The 11,333-nt window shown below is 36.3% G+C and overlaps 1 protein-coding gene across 1 annotated transcript; it reads right to left on the bottom strand.

Annotated features, from left to right (window-relative positions):
- Nucleotides 1-5,317: 5,317 nt before the first annotated feature.
- Nucleotides 5,318-9,087, bottom strand: uncx (UNC homeobox). Its single transcript, XM_056452473.1, has 3 exons — nucleotides 8,379-9,087; nucleotides 7,725-7,900; nucleotides 5,318-6,568 (listed from the first exon to the last, which is right to left on the bottom strand). Exons 1-3 carry the CDS (start codon nucleotides 8,635-8,637, stop codon nucleotides 5,552-5,554), a joined length of 1,452 nt encoding a protein of 483 aa, XP_056308448.1. The 5' UTR covers nucleotides 8,638-9,087; the 3' UTR covers nucleotides 5,318-5,551.
- Between the last annotated feature and the right edge of the window lie 2,246 nt (nucleotides 9,088-11,333).

The following is an 11,333-nucleotide window of genomic DNA, read 5'->3' as shown; positions in this document are numbered from 1 at the left end:
AAATTTGAAGATAAAACATTACATATTTATTGTGTGGTGGAAAAATGAACAAACACAAGTGAAAAATCACAAGTTGCTGCTATTTTATGCAACCACGACAAAATATCTAAATGCTATTTTATTTTTTAAAAAGAAATTTAGGGTGACACGATGGCTCAATGGTTAGCATTGTCACCTTACAGCAGGAAAGTCACTGATTTGAGTCCCAGCTGGGTCATTTGGCATTTCTGTGTGAAGTTTGCATGTTCTCCATGTGTTCTTGTGGGTTTCCTCTGGGTGCTGCGGTTTCCAGTTCAAAGACATGCAATATAGGTGAATTGAAGAAATTAAATTGTCCATAGTGTATTAGTGTGAATGGGTGTGTTTGGGTTTTTCCCAATGCTGTGTTGCAGCTGGAAGGGCATTAGTTGTGAAAAACATATGCTGGATAAGTTGGTGGTTCATTCCGCTGTGGTGACCCCTGACGAATAAAAGGACTAAGCCAAAGGAAAATGAATGAATGAAAATAAATTTCATCAGTAGTCAATTTCACTCACTGTAAATTGTAAATCCAGAGAAAGTGAGAATTTCTAAGTTGTCATTTTTTTTATTGACAAAAGGGATAAAGCTGTTCAGTTGTGCAGATGGATGTGTTTCTACTTAATGAAGTAATACTAATTGCTTTTCATTGTTGTGGCATTATCACTCTAATTTTTTAATTGTTTGCCACTAGCAATGTATTTTACAAACATTAAGCAGGTTAATAAGTTGAAAAAATAATCAAAGTTCTGAAACACGGTAAGATTGGTTCACAATCTGGAATATTTGTCTCAGTTCATTTTGTTTTTCATTATGATTTTGCAGTAAGCTTTTAATTAAAATAATTGCATTACAGTGCATTACATAAATTACACAACTATAGCTAAAATACTGCCTTGTAACATTTCTATTTTAATATAACTTGTCAAAGCCTGATTGCATTAAGATCTAAAGATGTTTCGGCCCCATATATTTGTGAATCTTATGTTAAGACTGTTGTCATGGACCAACAAATTCTCCTTTGGCCAGAATTCAGTGGTTTATCAGATGAAATCTAGGTAATGAAACACATCTCACAAGGTGATAATTAGAAAAGAAGAGCAAAGCAGCAGTCACAGGCTGTTAGATTTTTAATAACCACAATGACCAGGGGAGTTAGTGTTAACATTTGGGTCATGTTTATCATGCTGACTTACACCGGGTCAAAAATATGTATGAAAAAAAATCTACTGCTTATAATGCATATGTGATACTTTTGTGACAGTAAAGTCCATAGTTTAAGTAAGATTTCTTTATTTGTTTTTGTTTTTCATATAGTGGTGTGTTTTATATGTTCAATAAGTGAATGAAGCCAGTGTTTGATGATAAAATTATGGAATTATTAAATGTGTATAAACATACTAAAACACATTAATGTAGACGATTTGATACTACATCAACGTTTTTAATATTTTGTTGACTGCAATGCTAAACTAAATTCTAAATACAAAGTACATTATGAGTTGTTCTTAATGCTGTTTTTACTCTTTTAATTGCCCTCAAAGGGAATTATTTAATTAACTCAATGAAACTTCCCAATTAATGGTCTCTTTGTAAATTAGAAGAAGTCTGTGTGAAAACTCGCACGCATTTTTGTTTCAAGCCCGGGACAAAAATCGATAATCCCTCATATTATAAGGGGTGAATGAATCAAAGTTCAATCTTATTTTAGTAAGAAGCAGAGTTGGAGTGATTGCAGGGACAGAAGCCTCTACCATTGGTAGCCAAAGAAAAGCAGTGCCACTTAGATCTTTCTCACAATCACTTAAAACGGTACTTGACATTTGGCTCCTATCCTGCAGCTACTCTGCCATGCATTTTAGGATTACTTTACAGCGTATGCCCATTAATTCACCGGCGGACTTCAACGCTCTTATCTCTGCCATGCAAGCGCGGGATGGGGGATATAACTGACATGCGCATTGTTTATTCACGATCCCTAAATTGATTAATTAAAGTAAGGTAGAGGCTTGATGTTTGTCATCTTAAAGTATTAAGTTTTTTTTTCCGTGAATGTAATTAATAAATGAGGACAAGCTTTCTAAATATTATTCATTTAAATTTAATTCCTACAAATTCGTCTTGCTGCTTGTATGTTTTTTTGTCTCTGTTAACAATCCTAAAATAAAGGTATTTTATTGGCATTGACGTTCCATGAGAAACATTTCACATCCATGCAACCTTCTTCATTAAATGTTATTTAGAATTTTTTTTTTCAAATGTTCCTTATTCTGTTAAAAAATGGTTCTTTGAAAACTTTTCACTGGAGCTGCCCTTTGACTTCTCGTCTTAAATCGATTTAACATATCACCTACTATATAAAACAATTATATATATATATATATATATATATATATATATATATATATATATATATATATATATATATATATATATATATATATATATGAAGAGTTTAGATGCAAAACCTCTAAGTGCCGTCAAACATTTTCATATAAAATGAGCATTTTTTCTTAGACTATATTGTGTAGTTTCATAATTTACTCTTAGTGCAAAGAGTAGGTTATTTTCATTGCATTTAAAGTGAAATAACAACATAAACATAGGAGGCTGAGAAAAACGCAAATTTTAATGGGATATTTCAAATTGCACTTAGAGATTTTTGCATCGCTTCATATATATATATATATATATATATATATATATATATATATATATATATATATATATATATATATATATATACATATATAAAATGCAATTCAGAAGATTTGCCTGTCTAGCTAAAACAGACGGCTGCAATTAATTACATCAATTAAGGTTACTATTTTCGATTCGATACTACCCAACTTACGAGTTAGAATCAAACCGTCTTTGAATTGTTTACGAAATCCAGAAGAAAAGCAAAACGTGTTGAAATGGAATGAGAAATGGCACATTTAATTCCATTGCGATTTATATGGTAAGCCAGAATGGGTGAGTGATTTCTCCAGCCAGGTTAAAGCCATGCAAGCTAATAGAGAAGCAGAATATAATAATCACTCTTCAGTTGGCCCGTTGGCCTTGCACCTGTCCTCGAGGTACATAGGCGCTCTGTGCGTTTAACAAAATATAAAACGACAAAAGAAAATAATCTGTAAAGCACTCAGGGAGGGGTTAAGACTGGGTGTTGCAAATGAGGCTCTTGAAATCACCTTCATAATTAATTGCGCGAATTTGATTCTATTAAATAAAAATAACACGTATTGAGGAACTCAATTAGCATTAATTAAGCTTGATATCCTAATTTGGAAAATGTGTTGAGGAAAACAAGCGTTTTCCTAGTCGTTTTACCCCTGATGTTGTTGAATACCAGCTTTCTGCCTTTGGGCTGCTTTTCTCTCCTCGGAGAGTTGAAAATGAGAAATGGAGATGGAATATCAGGAGGTGCTAAATTAGCTGCCTGATCTGCACTTATTGCTGCACACACACCCCCATTACTTTGCTGTTCTCTCTCTCTCTTAACATTCCAGGCATGGCGCGGCGTCGAGATAGCAGATTTATCAAATGGGAAAATGAATGCATGATGATCAGTTAAATTGAAAATCAGCGCCTGCATGACAGCCCGACCTGACACCTCCGTAATTAGAAAGAAAAATGATGGCGTCCGATGCATAATAGAGCAAAAACAATTTACACTCTCTCATAATGATCCAGCGTTCAAATTGAAAATTTCTCCGGGTAGAAATTGAATTCATAAAGTATGATTCATGGAGGACACATCTCCTGGAGGCTGCCTGGGCCATATCGATTGATAGTTTGTCTTGAATCATACAGCGTGCTGCTTTCAGGCAAAAGCTTAACTACTTAAGCAAATCGCTAATTTCACCTTAAGGCCACCAGTGTGCAGCCAGCGATACTCCTATTCAGATTGCAAATGAATTAAACATGAACGCGCCCCAGTAGGAAAAAAATAACAGCAGCAAACTGAAGGACACCTCCAGATAACTAACATTTTCTGAACACTTGCGTTTTTATATATGCACACACACAAAAGGCAAATCGGTGACTTAAATAAAGTTATGTTAATCGGGTGACGGCTTCAAAGACAATAATCTTTCATTATGAAACGAAATAAATAATTGTTTTTGCACAAACACAATCATTTCTCTGCATTGTGTGAAAAATATGTTCTTATTGATTGTCCTGACATCGTCTCTGTTCATCCCCTGTGATTTATCTTACCCACTTTTGTAGTCTATTTGCCCTGGACGCCATATGCTAAGCCTTAAGTCTGTCTCTGGTGAAAATTATGCAAATATTATGAAAGAGACACTGGCTCAGAAATTCATTTGCGCCGGCCTCACTGATTATTTTCAATTTATTTGCAAATCAAGACCCAGTGGAAGTGAGACGACCAGGGGATGTTTAAGAAGACAATACACGCGCCTGTATGACCAAATTAAACACTCTGGAAAATGAAAATGCTAATTCATTTTTAGTATTTACCAGCTATATTTATCATGAAAATGATCCTGTGATTTTTTTTTATTGCCTGCTTTTCTTACCTCGCCTTTATATCTGGTCAACAGTGCTAATATTGTCAAGGCGCAGATGTCTGGGAGCCCCCACAGGGTCCCATGGGACCGCCAACCCTATTAGAACAAATGTGTTCTGCTATTGTAAATAGGCACGTTTGCTTCGCCCGTCCTATTACAGCCGACGCATGATCAATAGGCTGATAACACAGGAACATCAATATAAGCGACAGAACAATGAGGGATATCATCGAACATCTATCTTAATATAGCCAGCTACAAGGGCCCTGACAAAGTGAAAAGCTCATGAAAATTCCGCCCCACGAATTCCCATCTCCTATCCAATATGCACAAACACACTCCCAGCTGCCGGGGCTATTATTTTCGTATTTCAATTTGACACCCCAGCCTTTCATGCTAATTCTATTATTCTTGGAAGTTTATGTGATTTCATATCACTAGAAATCGGTAATGTATTATAACCCTTTGGGCTAAAATAAACTGAATCCCTGCAGTAGCCACCGGGAAAATAATTACTTTCATATCAAAACTCTGCAGGAGTCGAACGGGTCTTTTCGCCTCCGGCTCGTAACCTCATTTCAGTGTAGCTTATAGATGAATAAATTTGTTAAAGCAATACACAAAATACAACACAGGGTTTTTGGCAGAAGGAGCTATAGCCCACAATATAAGCTCTATTTAGGGCCATGCACGCGTAAGTTTGTTGTATACAATTGATTTATTTATGAAAAACTTACATATATAAATATCTTAATGCTTTGTACAACGTTTGAGGTTTTGTCTTGGGTTTTTCTTTAACAGTTTCTTATACAGGGAGCTGCTGCTATTAGTTCAATAAACATTTGATAGCCCACCACACACATACACAAATTATTCACACAGATATTTCCCCTAACCAGAATATAAATATGTCAATGAAAACGATACGTTTCGATATGACGACTTTTTCCCTCTTCACTTATCGACACGCTCCTCGATTTCTACTATGATTTTATTTATTCCATATCGACGTCGACTGAGTCTTTGTCGGTGTCCTTGCTGGTTGTCGCTGATTCAGAATTTTGTGGTGGATAGTCTGGTAACGACTGCTCCTTTTTCTCCGACTTTGGAGACTTTGGATCGAGGAGGTCTAACTCTATATCTTGTGGGCTTCTTTCGTTACAGCTGCCCGCCGAGTGACCATTAATGGTAGTCTGTGGTGAACTGCTTTGTGTTGAACACGATATGTTGCCCGACTGACTGACCTGGCCTTTGATTGCTCGCGCACCGCTGTTGTTGTTTACACTGTTGTTCTCCTTGGCGTTCCTATGTCCTGGGTTTCCAGCAAATGTAATGTCAGTGGCAGGCCCTTTCTGGCCATTCTCAGCATCAGGACCTGGTGCTGTGCTCTTCAAAGCAGTCTGTGGAACAATGAAACCGAGGGGTTGTGTAATTGGGTACAGTAAAAAATGTCCTTTGCCTATCAAAGGTCGGGGATTCGGCACTGGGAAGTCCATGGGTGGTTTGCGCCTCGGCCTGGAGTCCGACAGAAGGCTTTCCACACTGAACGGGTTAAGTTTTTGAAGAGCGGAGGACCTACTGTTGGAGCACAGGTTTGACTGCTGACCGCTGTCGGACGAGTCCAGCTCGGATCCACTTGCGTCTTGGTCTGCGTTTCTTTGGTTCTGGAGTTTCTGTGGAGTTTGGTCACAGCTTGGTTGCGTTTGGTTTCGGCCCATGTCGCAATGGATGCTTTGTTCAGAGTCTGTAATTTGTGACAAGCCACTGTCACTATCTGATCCTGGGGTGTGAAATAAGTCCCCGGGAAGGAGTTTGTTTTGAGACTTTAAAAGCCTTCTTTCTTGTTTCCTTTTCTTTTTCTCCATCCTCTCTAGTTCACGGCGTGCAATTTCCTCTGGGTCCATTGGCTCGCCACTGCAGGTCGTTGGATGAGAGTTGTGTGCAGGTCGCCCGGGCCCTTTTTTCGTATTCTCCTTTTTTCTCCATTTTGCCCTGCGGTTTTGAAACCATACCTAGACACGAAAAAAGAACATTAATTTTCATGTCTGTAAAATAATTCTAGGCCTGTCAATAGCCTATAAAAGTGTATAAAATATAAGACTTATAAATCGTAATGTAAATTATATTTGTCATGTACATATATAAACTTATACAAATAATCTCTCTTTCTCTCTCAAACACACACACACACACACACACACATATATATATATATATATATATATATATATATATATATATATATATATATATATATATATATATATATATATATTTATATATAAACAATACATTATCTATAGTATATGTATATCTATTTAGAAATGTAGTTTCAAAACAGTTATATATAAATATTATGTATTTATAAAAAAATAAATGCCAGTCTTTTTATAGGGTGTTGTATATTAATTTCATTTCAATTAGAATTGTAGTATTGTTGTAATACAATGAAGATTAAACTTAAGTATTCAAACAACCACAATTTCAAAATAATGTAGTGATTCCCCTCTCATACACAAACATGAATGCTGCTCTAAAGGTAGGCCGCATCCAATAACATAAATGAATTACAATATGCTACATAAATTTTTATGCAATGGGTTTTGATTTATAGGTCAAATGGTTCTGCTATTTCAGACTGTTACGATAAATAGACAAACAAGCTATTTTTCACACTGAAACATGTGCTTTGTTCAGAGCAGTGTTTTCAAGATCACAGCCTACATCTATTAAATTTTATTATTTAAAAATATTTAAAGAATTATGCAAAATAATTCAATTTTTTTTTACCTCGAATTAAAAAACGTTTCACTAAAATACATGTATACGAGGATAATACTATATCTTTTTTTTAAACATTTTTTGTGCATGCTTTTTTTTCTGAAAACAGGGCCTATACTGTACGGTCTTCGAAGCACACTATAAAACGACATAAAGACAATTTCAATTCCATGTTAGTTTGTAAATAAATACAGAAGCTAGTATAAATTTAAAACAACAATTTCTAAAATTAGCAATACAAAATTAATTGTATATTGAATTAAACACACAGAGCAGAAATAAAAACGGGCTTATACATAAACCATCTTGTGTTGACAAAATATTTTAATTAATTTGATTTTAATACCTGCACACCATGCATCTGAAAAATTAATTTAGTATATTTACCTGCACCCTCGATTCTATCAAATCCAATCTTAGAGCAAGTGCTTCCCTCATGAACACATCTGGATAGTGACTTTCATTAAAAGCCTTCTCTAATTCTTCCAGCTGCCAGCCAGTGAAATTGGTACGAGTTCGTCTTCTTTTACAACCCGGACTATCCTTGTCTGGATCCCCCGAATCTATGTGAGAAACAATAAATTAGCATCGCTTATAACATGCACAGTTATTATGTTCACCAAAACAGCGGGTTCACTTAAATGTTTTGGCAGTGCTTATTTTTCTGCATGAGCCTTTACTGTTAGGCTAGTTTATGTATCAAAAAGGAAAACGAGGAAAAAAAGCCATGGATTATTTTTCTTTTTTAAATGACAAAAATAAGAAAATAATACGAAAGAAAAAAAGGAAGTATAGGTGCTGTCAGCGGTTGTGTAAAATATTTTATACAAGCTGTTCTTCTTTTTAAAAGTCAGTCTCTTAAATACAACTAAACTACATTGAACAACGGGTGAATGCTTTCTTTTGTTTCCCCCGGGCAATTCTTCAAAGCTTTATGACTAAAACAATATTTGCTTTAGAACATAACAACAAAAACATGATTTTTATCCCTTTATTGTCCGAATCGTAATGCTAGTTCAGGGCAAGTATTTGTTTGCTTACCTGTCAGTTTGTACTGCTGGTTATCTCCATTCATACCGCAGCCAGACGACAAGAGGGGGTTAGAATTCACCACAGAAGCCGTGCAGGAGCCGTTAAGTAATCCGTCTATTGAGAAAGGAACCGCGGCTGTAGATTGAAGTTGATGACCGGCTAATTCGTACACATGATGGTGGCTTAGATGGTACGGAAAGCTCACCATCCCACCGAGCGAGCCTCCGAACTGGGCATGAGGTGGATCCAGTATCCTGCTGTCCATCATCTCCCAGGCAAAAGGAAACGACGTCTGGTTGGTGATGTGAATTTAAAAAACATGCAGCGAGAGTGGCCGGCGAGGAGGGGACATGATGTGGAGAGTAGGATGAGCTGTTCTTTATCAACACGAAGCTTCCAATAATTAGCTTAGGCTCTGGGAATTTGAGACCAATGAGAAGCGTTAATCGGCGCTGACGTCAGAGACGTAGTCTGAAAACGCTTTCCATATCGATTGCTAATTAAACCTGACATCCACCTCAATAAACAATATCAGAGCTGTCACAACAAGACAGGAGGGCTTTGATAAGAACTACATCACGACTACACAGGGGGCCTTAGAGGGAGAGCGATCAGATTTGATACCCAGTTAAACGCTAAATAGACACTGAAATCTCACCTCGGACTGCAGCCACACAGAGCGGCGGATTCATCACCGTTTGAGACAATGTCCCTCTATTCATTTCAAATCTTTTGTACACAAACAAACACAAACAAGAAAAGGAAAACGAGGGAAAACAAATACACACCCGTTGCGATTGAAGTCGAAATGTTGCCATGCGAGGAGGTAAGATTCATAGCGCAATGTTGACAAAATTGACCGACAATATCATTTTTATTTATGCGGCGATTCTCAGGTAACTTGCCACCAGTCATGTCGAAGATATTCGTCAAACAGAGTTGTCAGATTTAATTTCGAAGCGTCACGAGTCGCTTTAAATATAAGGAGAGGGAATGATGTGAACCCACTCATTTGATCCTGCTGGAAGAATAAATGAACTTTTAATTACATGAATAGCTAATTAGAAGCCACTCGACATTTAACAGAAAATTAGATATATTCCCCCAGTCATAACGTTCCGGTGTAATTAATGTCATTTAAACAACTAATATACAGATCGCGCGCGGTTTATATGTGGTCATTGTGTATAATACATGCTTCAACTTACAACACTTAGTACACCTCTGAAACAATATTCGTTTATTACTGTGAGCGGCTGTCCCATGAGTATTAATTAATATTATTTTGAAAAAAAAAAAAAAAAAAAAAAAAAATATATATATATATATATATATATATATATATATATATATATATATATATATATATATATATATATATTCTGCAACCCGACAGTGTCATCATGGAAACACAAAATATAAATACAAAAGAACAGTGAGAAAATACTGTGAAGTATGTAAATAATTGTTTATGATAATTTCAGCTTTTTAATTAAATCCCAGTTATGGTGGCTTGGAACATTTTACTCTAATACTAGCAATAATTAGTCTTACATTAACATCAACCGCAGAATATATGTCTTAAATTTGGGCAAGTGGACTGTGTTTTTGAATACAGAATGGTAATCAATCCCACCGCTTTAAAAGGACGTCCTGTCTCCCCCTCTCATTACAGAGAATTAATTCGACTTTATTTGGCCAGTGTCTGGAGTTGTCATAATGTTAATCTGAGCTGAAATTTCGCTCCCCACTCACTCCCTGACCCTTGGCACTCGGATTGGCGTGTTGTAATAACCCGAATCTTTCAACAGAGGCCCTGATAATTGTTACCTTATTAGCATGCAAATTGTTTAATTAATATTATTATGAGGAACTATATAATCCGTTCGTCTCTTGACCTCGAGCCCAAATAGCACCCCACTGCATTTCAATGTTTAAATTTTAATGAACCCTTTAAAAATGTCTCAAGATCTAGCCTTTTATCCCTCTATCTTACAAAAAGTGCTTTTAGAAGTTTGGGGAATCTTTGAATGTTATTTTCTTTGTGTCTTAAACTTATTTTATCATACTGTACACAAGTATGAATAATTCGGTTTATCCAGATCCTCCTTTTGAACATCAGAATTCTATAATTGCAGCTTTGACAGTTCAGGGCGCGGTCCCGTCCTGGCGCGATCTTAGCTCAATGAAAAGCAGCCCTTGACACGCGTTCCCGGGAGACATTGCATTTAAATCCGTTTTTCTACAACCAAGTGGCATTGTCAGATCCTAGCTTTAATTAACCCGATAATAAGACGAACACGACTTGCTTTCAGCGCCGTTGTTAGAACGTCTGATTTGCCATTTATTTTGATTCTGGAGTTTCATTCACAGTTTATAGGCACTGGGACACATTTTAATGCTTAATATTGACCACAGACGAATTGTTGTGTTGCAGTAATAGCTGACCACTGGTCACGAAGTTTATTTATTCTATTTTAATCACGTGTATCCCTTTTCATTGATTTTTTTTCACGTTGTGACCAAGGCCAAATAATGTTGTTGTTTTTTTTGTTTTGTTTTTTGTTTTTTTGTTGAAGGGGGGGGGGGGGGTTAAGACACAAAGTGTTGCAAAACGTGTGTAACTTTCAAAAGGTGACAGAGTAAATTACATTAAAATAACCATGCACACATGCTTATCCAAAGTTCACAACTTTATTGGATCAAATCATAGAGGATAGGACGGAATCAGAACTGGACCTCATCCACACAACAAACACACACATACACGTATCGCCAACTACACTACATTCCTGTCTGTTTAATGCTCCACATTGAGAACGCTCAAGATCATTCCCCGAGGTCTCCAATATGCCTTGAACCATTATATAACTGGGGCATAGCTTAAAATCCCAACAACCATGCCCAAGATGTTTCATAATTAGCAGGTGGAATTTCAGTTACAGGAAGTTATCTGAAGTCAAA

Source organism: Danio aesculapii, unplaced genomic scaffold (assembly GCF_903798145.1).
Source record: "Danio aesculapii unplaced genomic scaffold, fDanAes4.1, whole genome shotgun sequence".
Taxonomy (NCBI): Eukaryota; Metazoa; Chordata; class Actinopteri; order Cypriniformes; family Danionidae; genus Danio; species Danio aesculapii.
The sequence above is the reverse complement of the archived record's forward strand: the minus strand, read 5'-3'. Positions and strand labels throughout refer to the sequence as shown.

Coding starts and splice junctions, on each gene's coding strand:
- uncx (XM_056452473.1), bottom strand. CDS start 8,637: ATGATGGACAGCAGGATACTGGATCCACCTCATGCCCAGTTCGGAGGC. Junction 7,901..8,378: donor CCAGCAGTACAAACTGACAG/GTAAGCAAACAA, acceptor TTTCTCACATAG/ATTCGGGGGATCCAGACAAG. Junction 6,569..7,724: donor TGATAGAATCGAGGGTGCAG/GTAAATATACTA, acceptor TTTCGTGTCTAG/GTATGGTTTCAAAACCGCAG.